The following is a 21,528-nucleotide window of genomic DNA, read 5'->3' on the forward strand; positions in this document are numbered from 1 at the left end:
AGGGGAAGGGGAGGCACATAATATGACAGACAGACTGGGAAGACAACACAGAATTAAACTCCAAAACATGACACACTGAATATATTCAGTCTAGTGATGCATCCTTGATAGCTGAGTAGAACAACTGATCTAATGTGAAAATACCCATTTTTAACATTTCCAGTTCATTTGTTTTGTTACCTAGCCACAGTATTTTGGTGAATGCTACTGTAACGTCTGTTCTACCTCTTGACAGCACAGGATCTCTGGTATGTCAGCAGTTCTCATTATCCTCCTTAGTTTTCCTCTTGTGGAAGAGATGTGGTAGGTGGTGGGTATCCCTACCATTATGTTAGAAATGTAGCCTGTTCAGGAGAGTGATAATTATGGAATAAGCGATAGGCCTAAGGAGTGTCACAAAAGTTCCTGAGTACAGCGTTTGCATTATTAATTGAAGTGCTTCAATTCTTAGGATTAAAAAAAAGTCTCCAAAAAGTGCATAATGCCACAGAAACTACGGAGAAAAACACTTGATGACTTATCAACTACAGTACTTAAAAATTTACATACATATCTTACTGAACTGTTCAACTTACATTTAACATGCTAACAATGTTTGGATACTATGATAAAATTAGTCCCTGGTAACAGGTAGTGACTGTACCATAGTAACCATGATTCTAAATCAGTGTATCAACATAGGAGGTATTATAATTTACAGGAGGATAAACAAAATTAATTTATAGAGGTGCCTGGAGTACAACTTTGGCTCACCAGTCACAGCTAGGACATTTCTGAACTCTTTCTGATGAGGAGAAAAGAGCAGGGGAAAAATAAAAAAGAAAAAGAAAATCCTTAATTCTAAACAGGCTCCTAAATGTTAAAAAGCTTTCAAGCAAATGGTGACACACAAGAAAGACTTTCTGACTTTTAAGGTTTTCAATTCTGTTGGCTGTTATGATAACAAAGTGGTCTAATGGGTATGATTTAAATGAAAGCAGAAAAAATGCATTTGCTAGATTGCACGACTTTCTGTAGTTCGGCTTCTGAACAGTTCTTCATCCAGTAATGCATTTGTTAGTAAGTGTTCTGTACAAGGGATGGGGGAAAAGAACTGAAACAGTCTCCCCTTCTTGCCAACTTTCTTGCTGCAGTACTTGAAAATGGTAGGGAATTTGAGAGACGCTGGGGCATTGTGCTGGAGAGTACACTGGTTATTTATTAACTTTCTGTCCATTTTGTTCAAATATTTTTATTTGTATTACTTCTGCAGCATCAGGAAAGATTTCACCTTGAGGTAAAGAAAAAAAATAAATCAAACTCTAACCATGACATGCTGTCCAAGCTTGTGATAGGCAGGCATAACGCTGTGAACTACTTGTTCGCTAGTCCTGTGCCTCCCTGCTCATAGTGGTGTAAGGCAATTTGTAGAAGAAACGTCACAAAAGACTAACATCATTCTTTTGTTTCACAGCAAACTGCCAACTAGAAATAGCCTAATTGGCTGGGCGTATGGCAGGGGGTTATGTTCTAATGAACATGTAGCTCAGAAATCTGAAGAGGAGTGGACGTGTATGCGCTGTACCCTAATAAACAAGCCTTCTGCCGAGATTTGTGATGCCTGTTTGACTTCAAGGCCTGAAGGTATTGAAAGGTTGTCTGGAACCTGTACTGGGAAACGGGGGAGGATTGTGGTTTGATGCAGTTTTTAGAACTATAGAACTGTCTCATTGTGACTTGTATTTCTGTAACTTTACCTAACTTAAAGCCATGTTTTGGTGAAATCTTACACAGGCAATCATGGAAACTCTTGTCTTGAGCCCTAAAAGTGTCTTGTCTTCCAGCTTTGTGTGCAGGTGGGATTCTATAGACAAGCTTCTGCAATGACTCTTTGCTTTTACTGGGGCAAGGAGTGAGACAAAATGCCATTCTTCCAACTCTCCTTAAAATCATTAGAAGCTTACAGCATATGTCTGATACAGAAATCACCAGGGGGCAGAAAGTAATTATCATTCTTTCATGTGAACAAAAGCAGTATATTTTGGTACCCTTTCCAAAAGGATGGTGGGTTTCTCTGAGGCTAGGTTTTTCCCTCCAAGTTCAGAGTAAGAATGATTCTGGATTTCTTACCTAAATTTGTTGTTAGTCTCTTACTTGAGCTTTTAATGCTCCAATCTAGATCTGGTGGGCAGAAGCAGCTGCGAATGAGACCTAAAAAGGGACAGGAAGATAGAATGAGTAACATGCTAGCTTCCCTCTACTCTCCTCTATAGAAATTTAGATATTAAGAAGGGATGAGGGAAGTAATGGACAGACTTTCCACTGAGACCTGTTTTCTGTGTGAAGAGGAGCTTTGTGTTCTTTTTCACTGTCTGTAGAAAACGTGAGTAAAATACTCTGAGGTGGGATTTAGAGGAAATTATTTGGATCAAGACTGTTGCTCAGAAACATTTTGAATTGCTACATATATATTCCAAAAGACAAAGTCTAGAGGTATGTGTGTGGGTGGCTTTTAAGGGATAAAGCTAAATCTATAACAATTCCATATTGAAACTTTTCTACCTCAAAAACTAATGCTTCACTTATTTCACATTTTGTAGTGAAATATTCAGTGAAGTGGCTGAAATCTGCATACTACAACTTATTTCTTTATTGCGCCAGGGCAGGTTTAGGTTAGACATTAGGAAAAATTTCTTCACAGAAAGGGTTGTCAGGCTCTGGAACGGGCTGCCCAGGGAGGTGGTCGAGTCCCCATCCCTGGAGGTATTTAAAAGACGGGTAGATGAGGTGCTTAGGGACACGGTTTAGTGGTGGGATGTCAGCGTTAGGTTAACGGTTGGACTTGATGATCTTAAAGGTCTTTTTCCAACCTAAACAATTCTATGATTCTATGATTTTACTAGCTCCAGTATGCAAAACTGAAAGATACTTGTAAACAATATACATGCTTTTTGTATCTGAGAAGAAAGACTATTTTTATGTAGGCTCCAGGACCTATTGTTAGAAGTTCACTGAATTTAACTATATGACTCAAAGTATATAAGCTGAAATCAGAATTAAAGATCACATTCCCATAGCTTTGGATGGTACTTTGAGCCATACTTTCCCAAGTGCCCCCAAATTCCCAGCCTGTAAAGAGGTGACTTTATGGTAGAGATCTCTGTTCCTATAAGCTCCAGTGCTTTTTTGAAAGTATTGCTTCATTCTAGTTATTGCTTTTATGAATGGCGTGATGTGTGTGAAACTCTTATCTTACACTAGCTAAAGTCCATTTCTTCAGGCCAGTAATCAATAAAAGTATGTCTTTGTGCCTTACGTGACACCTGTTGCCAGCAGAGGCTAATCTTGCATAATTCTGCAAAATCAGGACCAGAAACCTGAAAGTTTTAATCTGTGCGCAGACTCAGATGTACCAACTAACATTTATCCTGGAATTAATACTGTCAGCTGGACCTTAAAATAGATAACAGCATGTGCACAAATGCTTTACTTTAAGCTTTGTAACAAAATCTTGTTCCTTCTCCTGTACTAAGTTCCGCTTATTTAGCTATATGCCATTACTGAAAACAGGCCTGGAATTTGAAGATGTGTTAGACTTGGTAGAGTACTGTTACAGAAGTTCTTTTTAAAAAAATCAGACTTATTTTTTCATCATAGGAGTGTTATGTGAGATTTTTCTTAAACACGGATTTGCTTACCTCCCTCTTTTCAGACTTTAAGATTCTCTGCCTTCTCACTTTGTTAATTTTTTTGTCTTTTATGTTGTTTCTAAAATTAACTACTGTCAGCAGAAAAGTTCGAATTTTTGAGAACAGAATTCTTGGATGTAAAGTTAGCTGCTGGCCATACAGTCAAAATAATTCAGTCTGTAGACAGAGATAACTATTTACCATTACCTCTCAATTTCCTTGCTCCTTTGCTAAGGACAAGGCCAAGCTCCTATTCTTTCTTAAACAAATCTGAATGCACTGGAACCAGCGTGTTTCACTGTGCAGCAGTGGCAAAATGGAAGGAGCTGGGAAACAAGTATTGTTGAGAGCAGACTGTAGGGATTGTTACTTGGTTTCTGAGTCAGAATGCCTTTGGAGAGAGTGTGCTCTTGTGGATGCTTTATCTACCCATTTTTCTTCTGCTTAATTCCCTCTTCCCTGTAGAGAGGGAAGATGTAGGAGGGAGACACTCACTGGAGATGGTAGAAAAGGACGGACTCTCTTCTTGAACACTGTGTCTTCACAGCTGCTTAACGAAGATTGCGCATGAACACCCCAAAGTTTTTCTTTTCACCCTTTTCTCAGGAAAGATTACCTACAGACTCCTTAGTAATTAAACTGGCATTAATAAATTATGCTCATTCGTTTAGAATTATTATTGCCCATGAGGCGGGCCTCTGATTATGTGAAAAAACATACTGTTGCTCATGTCAGGAAATAAATGCAAAGTAAATGTCTCAACTGCTTGCTTCTGAAGCCTCTTACAGTAAGAGATCGATAGGTTTAGATGTGCACAATATTTGGAAAGGATGGGAACCCTGAAAGCACTAGAGAACCCAACAAATGAGTATTTTTTTTTTTTTTTATGTCAATAGTAAACCAATACTTTAAAAATGGATAATTTTTACCATACCCTGTGATCTCCCAGTGCTGGGGTTATAAAAGGTTATTTTGAAAAATTTAAATATTTTAATCCCTGTATTTCAGTCAGATTCAGTTCTCTATGGTTAATTCTCCAATAGCTTTCATTTACAGAGTACTATTCACATTTGGTCCTATACAAGCAATAGTAGCATTATTTTTAAACACATGTTGTACCTGACTCCAAAAGTGCATGAGCTTTTTTATTGTAAGAAATTTGGTGCTTTATCTAATCTGTGACAGGTTTTAAGATCTCTCAAGATGGTATGGTAAATTTACTCTTTCACTCCCTGTATGATGACTTATGAATATAGATCAAAAATATGGTATATCACCCTACACAGATTGATTATAACCAATAACTTATTTTTCCTTAGTTCCAAAGACAGAGAAAACTGAAGATTCTGCAGCCCTTAACATACACTTAATGAAGTATCCTTGTAATGATTTCAGAAAACCAAGCACAGAAATAAAGATCAATAGGAAAGCTGCATTTGGAACTACAACTGTTGTCTTAACAGATCTTGGTAACAAAGCTGTTTTCAGAAATGATACCCAAATATCCGATGGACACTCTGAGTGCATTGCTCCAAAAAGCAATTGTAATCAAATCCAGACCAACGTCTGCCAGTCAGGGGGACGCACACACAAGGATTGCTCAACACACGTAACTGCTATGGCTTTGTCCTCGTGTCAGCAACCTCTTGCTTTCAAACACGTACAGAAGAAACAGAAAACTGACCATCTCCCCTCTGTTCACCAATATAATGTAGCAATCAGGTATGTATTCTAAAATGTAAACAAGTCTCTTCATAATCCCATAAACCAACTTTATCCCTGAAGATGAATGGAATACTGTGCTGTTGGGTTCAGACACTGTTGTCTTTGGATTTCTGCCAGGGGTAACTTATTCTTGGGCAACTAAAATTATGCTCACCTTTCAAAAGCACTGGATGACCTAGGCTGTCACTGGAAGAGTCCTGATTTTGGCACCTGGCCAGTACTGCTGTTAACTAAACAGCTGTTTATAGTTCAGCTATTCCCACAGAACAGGACAGTATTGTCCAAATATGATCTGGAGCAATAATGTAACTTTTTAGTGAATAGGGTGGGAGACTTTTCTGTGAAGCATACAAACACCTTCAACCTGGAGCAATTACTTGGTATTGGTCTTTCTCCCCACTGAGAGCAGAACACGCTTTTAGAATATGTTGGAATTTGGGGTGGGCAGCATAATAGTGGTGGTAATATTTATTTTGTTTGAGTACTTTGAAATAATTTAAAACATGGGCTAATGCTGGGGAAAACTGGTATAATACGTGCAAGAAAAGCACACTGTCTTATCTATTCACTACTAGCAATCATTCAGCTTTAAAGGCACAAAGGGGTGCATTATAGAGTAAGTTCTCTGGCTGTCATGGTGGGTAAAAGTATGGAGGGAGCTATTGTAATGGTAGGAGAAAGTTCTTTGGCTTGTGGTGTTGGTAATCCCTTTAACATTACTCAGGAGTCATTTTGTAACCTCTCATTACAGCAAACCTCAAGCTAATATGACAGATGATATTCATACGTTAAGTGCGGGCCACCCTCGCTGCAGTAAACACAGCCGTCTATGCATCCTCAGAGTTGTGAGAAAGGAGGGAGAAAACAAGGGCAGGCAGTTTTTTACATGTCCTCTACCCAGAGAAACTCGATGTGACTACTTTCAAGTACGTATAAGACTTCAGAGCCTGTTTTCTAATAACCACTTGTTCCTGCAGCCTCCCTGCCCCAGTAATCTGTAATTGTGGACAGATATGATCCATTTAAAGTTTGAGGTAATTTTAAATAGTTTTGCACACTGAATTGAAACTAAGAGCATAAACTGTATGTTTATAACTACTATTTAGGTCTGTCTCTTACTGCCGAGAAAGCATCCGCTTATGCAAATGCTCTTCATCTGCTTCCGTGTGATGGGAAACAGATGCATAGCAGAAATGTTGGTTTGAAGGGACTTGTACGAGTCATTTAGTTCAGGCTCTTGCTTGAAGAAGGACTATGGCAAACTCTAGGGTCTGGACTTCAGCCATGTCTTGAAAGCCAGGGATGAAGGTTGGGTGACCTGCCTGGGCAGCTGCTCCCACTGCTGCACTCATACCTAACCTGACCTTCCTAGCTGCAACTGGTGCCTGCTGCTCCTTGCTGTGAGTGTATGTGACTGAGAAGAGTTCAACTCAGTCGCCTACCACCAGGCAGTCAATAGAAGAACTCAAGACAGTAATAATATAATGCCTTAATTTGAGGAAAACTGTGTTAACATCAATTAAAAGTACACAAATGCGTGCAGCTGCAATTAATGTTGAAGACAAATCTAAAATCGGTGATCACAAAAGATCAGACTATCATAACTACTACAAGGAGTTTCTTCTAGGCTCCCCCGCGTAGATCCATATCTATTCCCAGTTTTAAAATAAGGAATTCATAGCCATTGCGTATGCTAGAACAGTGCCTAAAACCTGTTTCTTTTTGGCAGTGGGCCGACTTGAATTTTCCATTTTGTAACCATGGCAAGCGATGTGTTATGAAGGCTGTGTTGAAGATTGGCCCCAATAACGGAAAGAACTTTTTTGTGTGTCCTCTTGGGAAGGAAAAACAGTGTGCCTTTTTCCAGTGGGCAGAAAGTGGGCCAGGTATGCAGGTTGTTCCTTGATGTTGATATTCTACTTATCTGCTCCTTGGGATGTCTTAAGCGCACACAACTTTCCTAATCATTTCTATTTTGGTTTTGTTTTGTCTTTTTCTCTGTTCACTGGTTAATTAGTAAAATAGCTCCAATAATGTAAACAACTGCAGATCTGGAAAGAGTAATTTTACATAGTCCTATGAAGATTAAACACTGCTTGTATGCTGCATGCTATCTTGAAATAAACATCTAGCTTGCAATATATTGTGACATACTGTTATATTTCTAATAAAAAAATTTGAACTGTTTTCTTTTTTTCATGTAAATGTCACTGAAGTTTGACAGCACTGCATACTTCCAAGCATATGCGATTTATAGAACGGATAACTTAATCTAAAATAGTATTTTAAATTGGTAGACTTCCATAAATGTAAACATCTATTTAATAAAAGTGAATAAAAAGTCAATACACTTTTAATACCACTTCTTGCATTATTTCCTCAGAGCTTCAAATGAAACAGCAATGGACTGTACACTTTGAATGTTACTATAGATGAATGTGTGACCTTGCTTATTTTAAATCCAACTTTTAACATTTTATTCTAGTTGCTGCTGAACATTTTTTTTTCCCCAATCCATGTGTAATGCATAATACAACCATACCTCTTAGGTGGTTAAAACTCAGTTTATGTTTGCTTGTCTTACTATTATTTGATGAAGCAAGGGGAAAAGTAAATAGACTAGGCCAGGCTATCAACTGTGAAGTTAAGCAGAAACAGAATTCTTCAAATCTTTGGAGCATGTACTATAGATAACAAGGAAGATGAAACTAATGAAGATATGGCCATAGCTTCACAAATTACTGAATGACAATCAGTTTTTAAATGAAGTAATGGGAAGTAGCATTGCTTCCCACCAAAAATGCGTGGGATGAAACAGGTTTAAAAGCTTCTGTAAAGGGTCCTTCACTCTATGTAAATACTTCAGAATTAATTGTGTCATTTCTGCTTGTTTGTTGTTGTTGAGGGGGAAGGATGACTTAATTTTCCTGAGAAAGATGTGGAACTTCAATTTAAATCTTCCATGCCATGGTGCAAGTGAAACAGATTAATTCTTGTCCTAACCAACACAAATTCAGAGGCTTTTTTTCTTCTTTTCAGCAGCCTTTGATAACTTTCAAATCTTTTAAAACTTTCCTTATGTGAAGAAAATCTTTTCTAATCAGATTGTAGAAACTATAATCCTTACATTGCTCAGTGGAGTCTTTCCAAATATATATCTTTTATGAAGCCTATTATTTAAAGTGGGGTACAGAACTCCACCTGAGAACAAAATAAGCTACTTCACGTGGTGAAGACTGACTTTCCTTTGCCATCTTTTTATAGGATGCTTGTTACAATGGTATGTCACTGCTAGCTTGTGCTTATACATCTAAGTCTTTAAAATTGCTATCTAACCAGTTCCTCGCTTTATTTGTACAATTGATTACTGTGATGAAGCGTCCATTTATTTTTAAATTGTACATGCTTTTGGATGTCTTGCACGGGGATAAATCTTCAGTGGTTCACCTAAACATGAAAAATCAATAAGAAATAAAACTTGCCTTCGACAAATGTTAGGATCTCACTGAAGTTGGAAGTTAAATGACTTTTTCAAACTTCGATGTTTCAAAGATGACAGTTGGGCTGTTACGGCTTTTTTTTATCTTAGCAGCCAGACAAGTAGTGAGTGGCTATTTACATATAACACATGCAAGTTTTAAAGTATTAACTGCTTTTATTAGCTACTGCAATCACTTTCCTTTTTCTGTTCTTATAGTTCTAGAACATGTTGTATCTTTTAAAAAAGTGCATAAGCAATATGGAAAGTTAACCTGGGCAGTTGCACGGCGATGTATAAAGTGCATTTACACTCTGAGGATGCAAAAGCTGAATTCTTTATTGAAATGAATAGTATATCCTACGTAAACTAAGGACTAAACTAAGGAAAAGTGTTTAAAATATTTTGTCCTGACCATTGGTTCATCTAACAAGTCATTTCTCCCAAAGTTTGAAAAATTTAAAAGTATGAGAAATAACCTACATTGAAAATCTTACTATTGCAATAGTAGAAGTTTCATCTTGAATAAAAGTTGTGGTTTATTTTTAAAAAGTTACTTTCTGTATTACCTCATTTCTGCTACTTTCAGCCTAACTACAAGTGTTAGCATGCAAAATAACTTCTGTTTATCATCTCAAATGTAGTATAATAGGCTAGCCAGGGAAAGTAGCCAAAGCTGGCTGCAGGTAAGTAGCTGTACTTCACTATTTACTACTTCACTATTTACCAGTGAGATTGCAAATGAGAGATTCTATGAAGTTTCTGATTGTATTTGCAGTTGCAATAGAACAGGTTAAGGATTCTAAGCATCTAAGTCTCTCTCAAGCAGTTTCAAAATGGTTGTATCACTAATTGCTGATGTCACTGTTTTGGGCACACAGTTGTTTCAGGAAATGGATATTTAGCTCAAATTCAGGCAAGAGATGTCATCTAACAGACAAAATGTAAAATGTTTGAGAGGAATTCTGAAATGTATAAAAATAAATTTAAGAAGTTTAAACAGGAAATAAGGCAGGAGCCACAGGGCAAGGTACCGCTATTAAAGGAGTGCAAGATGAAAGTTTTGTTTATGGAATAAATGTTTATGGAGAAATATTTATTTCATAAACAAAACTTTACATTTAGAAATTAGATTACTGCCTAACACTCAAATCAAACAATTTTGGAACTAGTACCTCTTCCCTAAACTTCGTGAAAGTAGGATAGGCTAAAATGGAGGGGAACTTAATTGCTCTTTTACATTGCTAAGGCTATTATGCTATACATTAAATAACAAGATTATAAATTATTTAATTCTAATCTCATGTCTCCCCTATAAATAACATCTATTTAAGCTATAAACTTCAGAAATGTGTTCCCTTGGGCATCTATTTGGAAGGGGTGATATTTCTGTATCAGCTTAAATTTGCTTATGATATATCCTGGTTGTATGGTGTCACAAAGTGAGAAGAGGCAGAAATGGAAATAACAAAGGGCAGGGGTACCCTGAGCTCACTGCAGTGCACAAGCACATGGAGGAAGCTGATGTGTTTGTGCACTCCAGTGAAGAGACTAAGCAAGAGACTGAATTATTATTTACCAGCTGCCTCTGCATAACTTACTGCTTTTGATTTTTTACTTTTTTTTTTTTTTTTTTCCCCTCTTTTTGGAGAGCACAGCCCTATGTAACTTGTTTAATAAGCTGTAGATAGATGGTTATAAAAAGGTTTTGATTTAAAAAAAAGCTGGCAAGAAGATTAATCTTGGAATAGATGCACCTCTCAACCTCTCAAAAAGAACGTGCAACCAAGGGTGCGAAACAGCAGACAGTTCTTGAAAGGATCTCTTGTGTTTGCTCAAGATAAAAGTCCTGATTTTTCGGCTTTTGTCCTAATAGTTTACAAATTGTTTATTTTTTCACATTCCTTCATCTATTACAGGCAAATGATAGAAGACGCTTATTTTGGATTCATATCTGGCTTACGCATTTTAATGGCTTGTTTTACATCCAATCAGCTGCAAAGGCTGAAGAGAATAACAAAGCCTAAGTTAAAAGAGGGAACTGTCTATGCCAAACATTTTCTGTCATTTATATTCCTCATGAAAGCCAATGTAAATAGCTTTTGAAAAAACCCACAGTCCTTTTTAAAGGCCTTCAGGTTCTGATGCAGAGTTGTTATTTTAACCTGTACCCATACACAGCTAAGAGAAATGGGATGTATTGCCTGTGTCCGCAAGAAGGTGTTAGGACAGACAGGCTCACCAAACTCCTTTGACTGGACGCACGCTGAACGAGGGGGTGATGGCAGCTCTGTAATAAAAAGGAGTCTTCCAGTAAAGCTGACTTAGAATTTTTAGAGAGCTTTTTTAGGCATTAACTTTACAAAGGGATAGCATGACTCATAACAGAAACCTGTCTTTATCCTTATGCAGAAAACATTTTCTGGTTTTATACACCACAAAACTAACCTCAAAGCTCTCTGAGCTGAGCGGCCACGTAATACAGTTTTTAGAGGATCAAATCAAGGCCACACAGGTAGTGAAGTAAAAATTTTAAACCTAGAAAATGCTAATGCCATACCCAGTTTCTGCTTTCTCGTAGCACTTCAGTTACTATTGGAGTTTAAGTAAGTTTAGGCAGAATGTATCTTTCACTTCAAAAGTAACATTTATTTTCCAATTTGTGACATTCTGGCTAGAATCCACAGATTTTATGCCTGGTTTCATGCTTTTATACTCTTATTTAAAGTACTTCTATAACCAGCTATTTGTTAAAGAGAGACATGGATTTTTCTTAATCTATACCTCCACAACTACCATTTGATGGCAATATGAATTCAGGAAATAGATTTAGGGCTGAAGCAATGCTCTTGTACTAGTAATTCACCAAGGGAGAAATAAATTTACATGGAAAATATACGCTCAAATTTTGAGACATGACTATGTCATAGCTGTGACTAGAGACCTTTACAATTATACAACTATTTCTGCATCCACCTGCCTGTCTAAAGTGGTGCTAGTTCTCACTTGTTTTTCTGGAATGGAAAACATAAATAAGAGTGTTTTAGCTTGATGGGGGAAAGGGACTTTCAAAGAAGTGGAAGGTGCCATCCTTCCCTTAATACCTGTATGAATCTGTTCATCATTAGTGGCCAAGTACCTTTCGCATGCAATCAAAAGCCACTGCAAAGTCTTTCATGGACTTCACAGCAACAAAATCTCTAGATTTATAACTCTTTTCAGCGTCTTGCACCTTTCTGCACTGTGCAATTTAACTTGCCATCAGCTACACTTGTATTGACATTTGCTGCCGACAACCGGAGTTCAGCCTCTAGGGTAACTTAATGCTGCATGGCTCTTTTTATTCCTCTAATGTCTGAAAGCTTGTTTATTATGTCCAATTTTCACTTGAATATTCAAAACATACATTCAAAATCCATTTAGGAAAGTGTGAAAATGTGCTATACTTTATTTTAGTGGAACAACAAAATAAAACCCAATCTAAGGGGAGAACCCAATGATAAAACTATTTTCCAGATAAAAGCTTTTTAAAAATGCAACAAGCACACCCACGTGTAGAATTCAGAGTGTATGCAATATTGTCTAAACATAGTCAGTGCTTTACTTATTTAACTTACTGAATTGCCATTCCTACACAAAGTGCAGGTCCCTGCAGAGTTTGTATCCTTTTTGGTTTTTATTATAAGATCAACGTCAAACAACATGACTGTCTTCTAGCTATCAGTCCTGTGGTATGACCATACTGTGAAAAGATCCTAATGCTAGGCTTCTTTTAATGCCAAGGTTTCAGGTGAGACCTTAACAGAGAGTTAGCAGAGTAAAAAAAGACCCCTCAGAGCAGCAGAGCCCAGCTTAAAGACAGGATGAAATTTTGTAGGTAGGAGCACTGAAGGGAAAAGTGAAGCAAGAGTTCCTCTGTTTTGGCAGGAGAAGGCCCATTCAACTGGTTTGGCCATAGATGGAATCCTTCCTTCAGATATCATACATCTATGTGGTTTTTCACACCAACCTGTTATCTCCAGCTGTATTTTAGACCAACTAAACAAATTAACTGCAATCCGTATGCTCTGTGCTCAGATTAAACAGGCTGTAATCTCACATTATGAGAAAATCTGACTGCACATTTCACTAGATTAAGAACTGGCCTGTGCATAAATTTTGCTGACAGGTCTGTGCCTCAGGCTGATTCCAGCCAGCTCCAAAAATACACTACTCGAAGCAGGCCTTAGCCTAGAAGGCTGAGCATCGCAACTTTGGATAAGAACTTGCCTGTTTTCCACTAGTTTGCAGTTTATGCAGAGCAAATGCAGATTTTGAAGAAATCTGCATATACATCCTGCACTAGGCAGCAACTTGCATAGGAGTTGCTCTCACATTTTGATCATAGCATCCAAGAAGACAGGTGCAGTAGAAGTTTATTGTGTCCCATAAACAAAAAATTTTGCTTCTGTATATTGCACTTTTGACAGAAACGTATTCCTTTGAGGGATCTATTCACATGTCTTTAAATTAGAAAGGATTACAGTAATCATCTAGCCTACCCTTTTTCATAAACCAGGTGGATTTATTATGCTCCTTTAATCAGTTTAAGTGTATTCATGTCCACTCACCTTCCTCCAGATGCACTTAATCTAGGAATTCTTTGTGGCTATTTCCTTCACACATAACTTCTCTCTCTCGTTCTGTCCCACAAGACACTTGATCATAATGACAGTGACAGTAACGATGCGAAATGCAAAAAAACCCTAATAATTTGTTAGAGGCCAGGACACTGTAGTATGGAAAAGGAAAAAAAAAAAACCCACTTGAAATAGGGAAAACTGGGGAATGTATTTTAAGCTTTATCCAGAGAACACAATGCAGCACCACACAGGGATAACCAGCTTCGGTACCCCCAACCCAGTTAGGTAGCATTCACAAGGCGCTTTCATTCCAGCTAGCTGACTCTGTTGAAAAGCAGAATATTGGTCTAAGCTAATACTATTTCAAGCCTTATTACTACAGCGGTACTGCAGAGCCTACGTAAGTGAAAGAAACATTTTGCAGAAGTTCCACTCTGAAGGCAAAGATTGTACTTCTTCAGGACAGTATTTCTACACAAAGTGGTCTTGAAGGTAACAGCGTTAATGTCCTTTGACTGTAACTGAGAAATAACATTTAAGCAAACATTGGGCTTTGTAGATAAACAGTGTAAAAGTAAAAAATGCACTCACTACCAGAATGCACAAGCCAGCTTAAAATCCATTTGTACAAAGAAATTAGAAAAATAGTGCACTTTTACCCTTACTGTTTTTACCTTACTGTATACATAGAATATAGATCTTATCCTTTGATTTCTCTGATAGCTCATGCTATTTACACTGTATTTGCCACATCTCAGCTGCTTTCTGAAGTGCAGTCATTGCCTGATATTGTAATACTATACAGCTTCACCTAAAATATGTGCAATGTCTCAAGTTACACTTCAGTTTGTCTTCCGTAGAAAAATAAGATGTGCTCATTTTTAATCAGTCTAAAATAGTCTAACAGGACAAGGCTTTACAAATACAAAATCACTGCCTTTATATAAAAGCAGCCTTTCAGCAAATGCTTTTCTTAAAAACATGAATGGACTTCAAGTAGACCGGAACAGAAGTATTTACTATTACAGTAGCACAACTTCTCGAAGCTTTGTTTTAATAAAACTGAATTCTCTAAATAAAAAAAAAGAAGTGACTGATTTATTTTCATAATTTACTCAGGATGACTGGAAGTATGCTAATCCAGTATCAGATGCCAAGAGAAGCAGCAACAAAATACAGGAATTTCACAACAAGGACAGGTTTCAGAAAGTTACCTTAGAAACTTTTATATCTTTGTCAGAGATATGCAGCCACTAAAAAGGAATTAGATGTAACTGTTCCAAGTATCACTCGATAGCCTGACTGCTTGTTTGTACATCGCAATGCAGAATGAATCATTAGGGTAAAAGAAATTCTATACTCTTGCCATAAAACTATTCAGCTACGCAGATACTACAGTAACTACAGAAGTTTCAGTTATTTATATTTTGCTAATTATAACTTGCTTTGATAAACTAGAACAGGAATTACATAGTTATGGGTTAAAATAGGAGGAAAGCAGTTACCGGACAAAACAGAAGGTGGAATTCAAGCAGGGGGAAATAAACCCCTGAAACTGTAGCACTCAAAAGGAGGTAAAAAAAAAATGGTTTAGTTATTAACCCAAAACTTTATTTAGCATATCCCAGCTCACTATGAGATGATAGTTTGAATGCAATAAATTAGGTACTGCAGTACTGACTGCAACCCCTGATAATAATAATAACCTGCAAATTCAAACAACTTTTTCTCCCCCACACTGCTCTACACAATCTATGTTTGGGTGTTACCTAGTACACATTAATTTCAAAATCAGTTTAAAGCCTCTGATTCATTGTACAAGATGGGATTAACTTTATTTTTAATTTATTGTTATAACAATACATGAAGCACATTAAAAGATTCAAGCACTTGAACTTTGTTACTGACATCTCCAGAAGCCAGATGAAGCCTATCTATCTTGCACATATCCATTTAGCTGTATGTGTTGTAAAGCCTCTTCAAAACAACAGAGTATGCAGGAACGACAGCTTTGATGGTAATAAATACTGGAAAAGGCCATTCCTGAGATAGCACTATTAATCAAGCCACACTCAGCTATTTTGTCAAAAATACTAGTCATTGTGTTAATTGCAAGGTTTCAGGTGACAATCAGCTAGCAGGCTCTGCTGATTGAGATGAATCTTTTAATAATAGCTTAGGTGATTATATTCAATCTGTATTTACAGATTGCTTAGGCTTCTTGATTGAAGAAATTACTCATGAAAAACTTGTAACCGAGGTTGGGATTGTTTCCTAGGAATAAGAATGACACTGGGCAGAAAACAAAGCTGTACCTCTCAGCTTCTACTACAGCAGCAGCTGGCACAGGCTGCAGCCTGCTCATGACAAGTGAGTCGAGAAGCATTCATACTGGCTGCTGAGTGCTAGAAGCTGGTGAAGGGTCTGGAGCACAAGTCTGATGAGGAGCAGCTGAGGGAAGTGGGGTTGTTTAGCCTGGAGAAGAGGAGGCTGAGGGGAGACCTTATCGCCCTCTACAACTGCCTGAAAGGAGGCTGTAGCGAGGTGGGTGTTGGTCTCTTCATCCAGGTAACAAGTGATAGGAAGTAACAAGAGGAAACAGTCTCAAGTTGTGCCAGGGGAGGTTTAGATCAGGTAGGTCTCAAGTTGTGCCGGGGAGGTTTAGATCAGGTATTAGGAAAAATGCCTTCAGTGGAAAGGTTATCAAGCATTGGAACAGGCTACCCAGGGAAGTGGTCAAGTCCCCATCCCTGGAGGTATTTAAAAGACAGATAGATGAGGTTCTTAGGGACATGGTTTAGTGGTGGACAGGTACGGTTGGCCTCCATGATCTTAAAGGTCTTTTCCAACTAAATGATTCTGTGATTCTAAGTTAGGGAATACCATTCATGGTCCCTGGAAATACTGTTTCCTAGATGTTGCAAATAGTAGAAAGCTTTTGTACTGGAAGTAGACAGTAAAGTCAACAGGAATTACCTGCAAATGCCCTTTATGTCCATTCACACTTCATTTTTGACATAATGATAAATACATTGTGATAATGATAATTTCACCTATGATAATTTCTTCATGGGCCTGCCAACTGCACCTAATTCTCTACTCTAGCACATGAACAATTAAAGCTATTTTTTTTTAAATATTAGTTTCTTTTTTGAACTGATAAGAGATAAAACTAGACTTTTTTCTAGAATTTTTGAAAGACTCCCCAAATAAGGGTTGAGTTTAAGGCAGTCAGGATTCAAGAAAATATTTATTCAGATTGCAGAAAACAGCAGAATTCCCACTTATTCCCTGCAATAATAATTAATGACTGTAGCTCTTACAGTTTTCAAGTATTGTGAAATGTATACATCCCATGTGCTTGGACATATGATTAACATACATGGCAATTACAATCTCTCACCTAAACCCATGCACAGGACATCTGCTTTTCTCTTCAGGCTGTCAGACTGCTTTACCAGGTAGCTCACTCCGAAGCATCACACCTGAATACAGGTCCTGCTAACCCCTTTAGGTAAGGCTAAAATAAACATTCTTGGATATAAGAAAGATTTACTGTTCACTAATTACTCAAATTACAATGATATCTGTTAAACTGTTCTCCAATAGGCTGCTAACTTTGCCAGAACTTCATTAAAAACATTGAGATTTGTCAACAGTGTAAAAGGAAGAGATCTGTACTGTTCTCCACACAGGGAATGGCAGGTCTGAAGCTGTGATTGCATAAAGGGAAAGGTTGTGCCTAGCATCACAATCTTGTGCATTTGGTTTGAGAATAAAATCTACTCAACTGCATTTCCCAGGTGCAAGAGAAGAATGCCTAGCTTGTAACTGTGGTGCTTCGGCATGAAGTAGGCATGTTGTTCATCGTTAAGTCATGTGCCTTTATAACACCCTTGGGAATAGGCACTTACCATGGAAATTTAATAGATGGGAACTTAAGGAACCTCACTGATAGAATATTCTTGGTGTCAGACATCTACATTTACTCTCTACTCACCAAAATGTTGCCCTTAATGGCTTGCTGTTAGTGAACTGCTCAGGAACTTAGCCCATTTTCTGACCTCTGCTAGCATTCAAGAAATGCTTACCAGATGCTGGGTACCATGTACTACCTAACCAATACAGCAGAGGAACAGACATATGTCAGGATGTATATCCTCATGGAATCTTGCTTACTTCCTTTCTAGAGGAGCAGATCTTCATGCAGTATCTTCCCCACCATCTCATGTTTCTTGCCAAAACTGTTTCACCTTGTAAAAACGAATTGCTACTTACTATAGGAGAATGAGGAGGAAAAGATTCTTTGGCCTCAATGTTCTGGGACCATCGGGCAGGTTACTATTTATTTGAATGATTTTGATGTTTCACATATACTAGCACAGCCATTAGAACAAGCAAGTGTAAGAAGCCACAGATGCACAAACTCACTCTTGCCATCTGCTGAGCAGCACTCAGTGTGTCACCATCCTCATTGGATCAGGCCCTGGGATTAGAAGAGTAAGAGAATGACCAGAGCTTGAGGGCCAGTTAGCTTCTTAGTCTTACAAGTTACTGGTTTTATGCATCCCCACTAACAGAAACACATACAGGAGATGCGGGATACCTGCAAAGTTAGAAAGCAGCACCTGAGACAAAGTACTGAGGTCCCCATAAAGCTTAAAACATTGGGCTCTGGTACCCCTTTTGGATCCTCCCAGGAAAGGGCAACTTTTCCCTTTCTAAGGATGGAATGCTCTAATCTTTGCATGCTGAGAGTAAAGGCTTCAGTAGTTGTGTATTGTTCAGTGATTTTGGTATTCATGGTGAGAAATGCTTTAGAGGCACTTGACATGAGATGGTCTATTATATGACTAGATTGCCTCAACTTTTAATATGCATTTGAAGTTCTTCCCAAGTGCTAAGTCTGGAAAAATCACAGCTACAAAGTAGAACATAATGGTTAAGTAGGACACTGATTGGCAACTACAAATAGCTAAGACTGACCAAAGGTACATAAATGACAATTATAAATAACAGTTGGAATATTTATCTGGCATTAGCAGTTACATTTGTCATAGTGAGGCACTACATTCTTGTTATACAAATACAACGTTCTACAAATACAACTTTATGCAAGATCAAACTTCTATTCTCAACGTGAAAAGACTTGATTTTTCAAATGTAGCTACAGGATTATAGCTCTATTCTTGAATATGATTGGAGATGTTATCTTAGCTCCACTGAGCATATTGGCACTTGTCTCTTGCCTAAACCTCTTTGTGATTCAGTAACCAGACATCCCTGTGACAGAAACCCCTGGGAGCCCAATACAGTAGTCTGTCCAAAACACAGTGGTGTTAACACAAAGCACATCTCACAGTGACTTCCAATTAAACAGACAGTCAAGGACTCTGAATTCATGGTGCTCACATTATGAAGCACTGTAGTAACAGCAGTTGCTCTGAAGTACGAGATCTAAGTTGTACAGCCTCCTCAGTCTGAACAAATTCAAATTCACATTTTAACAAAGAGAAGGCCATCAGTAAAGGGTTGTATGGAGACCCTGTGCTTTCCCATCCTGAAAATGGTAAGTGAATGATTTCTGGTATGGTAAATGAATATTTACATGACAGAAGACAGAATACAGGGAACATGACAAGAGCCTATTCATAAGAATCCTCCCTGAAGCAGTGGGAGTCCTGGATTCAAGCCCTGATTTCTCAAGTCTCTTGCTGAATTTTACTGGGGAGAAAAAGAAGGATGGGCATCTAGCTTGAGGGCAGAATCACAGGCACCTTACTTCAGTCTGCAGGAAAATTTTCAAGAGTCTGCTTTTGCCAATCTAAATATGTGCTGTCACCAGCTGGGTAATTTCCTGTGCTCTCAGTGCCCTACTGCATATCCCTGAGGCCTACCTTGTGTTGGTGTTAGCAGCTGGGTGGCTGCATGGTAAAACAGAACAGCTTGCTTACTCACACGCTGAAAAAAAGATTAGTTTTCAGCCAGATCAGCAAGCTGATCTATTTTGCAGGGCTGCATAAATCACCAGAACCAATCCCATAACTGAAGAGAGAATGCATACTGGAGGATGGGGGTAGTACTATCCCTTTCAGGGCAGCCAAATCTTTATCCAGCTGAAACCATACTCCAGAGATGGACAAAGCTTAAAACATAACCTTCTCTTCAGCACTTCACTATTAGCTAATTGTTCTTTGTTCAGTGTAGTTGCTTTTTGTGGATTTTATCACCACTGCTGTAACTACCAGCCTAGGAGCTCAATTCACAGGAACGAGGATGGCATTATATACATACCTGAGGGCTTTTGATGCATTCTCCCTCAGCAAACAGCTGCAGTCAAATTGCCCCGGAGCTGTTTGTTACTGCTCTTTGATCAGAAGTTATGAACTCCACAGCAGAGCCAGTGGAATGGGGTGCAGGCATCTGCTATTCTCAATGCAAAGTGCAGATGGAGGTCAGAGAGGTTGAACTGCTGGATCTGGCATGAAGCTGTTTGGGTGAATGCATAGACGTCTGCCAGTCCTGGTACAGGCACAGTAACCTCCAATAAAGAGATACAGTGGGCAAAGAGGAGAAGTAGCACTGCAGAAATCAGTTAAAGGCTGTTAACATCCTTAAGAGCATCAGGCAAAGTGATGTTACCCCCTAAAGACCCACTTTGTGGAGCTAGCACTTTCACTAAGCAGTAACAAAAACTGTCATAACTCTTGCTGAGAAGTGAGATCACAGGACTTTTCATGTTGACATATTCATAATGGGTAAAGACTGGAGTAGCTGCAGTATTGACGAATGGTAACTATTTAAATTCAATGTAATTTATTTTGTACTTTATAACATACAAACTAGTATTCAGTAATAACTGAATTAGCAAAACACACAACAAGAAAGCAAATGAATATGGAGAAAACATTTATAAAACAAATTTCACATTTGAGGAAAGTATGAAGTACCATTAATGGCAGGATAACAGGTAAACACCCCACCAGTATTCTTCTGATTTCCGAGGTAGGAGGTAGGAAAAGGAGCATGCCTACACATGGAAGAAGGCTTAGAGAGACCAGAGAGTACTTTATAAACTCCTGTAGTTTGTAGCAAGTATAAGCAATATATCTATTTGGTTTGGAGATTATTTTGTGAAATGGCTTCAGCAGTATATGATATAAGCCCTTAGCAAAAGTCATCATGAAATCAACTTTAAGCCTCAGGTGAAATTACTTTTACATGGGACAGAAAGGGGTGCAGGAGAATTTGGGTGACAAGTGAACACACCTTGCCTAAAAACCTTGTTTATCCTTCAGAGCTGAAGAGAATCTAATTTGTCAAGGTCCTGCGCAACAACAGAGAACCTATACAGCAATTTAAGTGAAGGCTATGAGTTAAACGAATATGGTAACATAGCCTGGGGAAATTAGCATGAAGGCAAACATTCTTCTGACTTTCAAACAATAAAACATCCAGATCCTACAATTCTATGTGAGAGAAATTACTTAGTTAACATTTCTCACTTCAGTTTTGCAATTACAAGCTGATCTAATATTATGGTTGCTTAATATATTATAAAATACTACTGTAATATGTAAATGTCTATATGTAATTTCATTTCTTTTACAAGAAATTAATCAGTATGAAAAAAGTTACAAAAAACGGTTTGACAAAAAGCTCATCTGTAACTGAGACCACGTACATTTGTGAATTCAAGTTACTACACCTTCAACAGGTAAGTATCTTAAACACTTTGTTCTTGTAACAACAAAAATAAAAAATTAAAGTGTCGGAATACTGCAGTGCATTTTTCCTGTTCAGTTACCCTGACATTCTACAAAGACTAAATACAGTCTGCAAATGCAGTTGGAAGATAAGACTTAAATGTACACTTTCAGAAAAAGCCTCTCTCCTGTTGGGAGGGTTAGGGTCTCTAACAATCTCTGTATGCTTGTCTTGGAAATGTAACAACTTCAGGTTCTTACCATCTGTATATAAGCATATTCGAATAAACCAAGGTCACTGTATTTCTTGCTAAACTGTATTTCTTGCT

The 21,528-nt window shown here is 38.0% G+C and overlaps 1 protein-coding gene across 1 annotated transcript in view; it reads left to right on the top strand.

Annotated features, from left to right (window-relative positions):
- Positions 1–7,299, top strand: part of NEIL3 (nei like DNA glycosylase 3) — a 29,532-nt gene extending 22,233 nt beyond the window's left edge. The window contains exons 7-10 of the mRNA XM_009642350.1: positions 1,454–1,623; positions 4,988–5,390; positions 6,145–6,319; positions 7,123–7,299. Of these exons, the coding sequence (XP_009640645.1) occupies positions 1,454–1,623; positions 4,988–5,390; positions 6,145–6,319; positions 7,123–7,299 (925 nt within the window). The remainder of the gene's footprint in view (positions 1–1,453; positions 1,624–4,987; positions 5,391–6,144; positions 6,320–7,122) is intronic.
- The last annotated feature ends 14,229 nt before the right edge of the window (positions 7,300–21,528 follow it).

This window comes from Egretta garzetta, unplaced genomic scaffold (assembly GCF_000687185.1).
Source record: "Egretta garzetta isolate BGI_Z169 unplaced genomic scaffold, ASM68718v1 scaffold46, whole genome shotgun sequence".
NCBI classification, from domain to species: domain Eukaryota; kingdom Metazoa; phylum Chordata; class Aves; order Pelecaniformes; family Ardeidae; genus Egretta; species Egretta garzetta.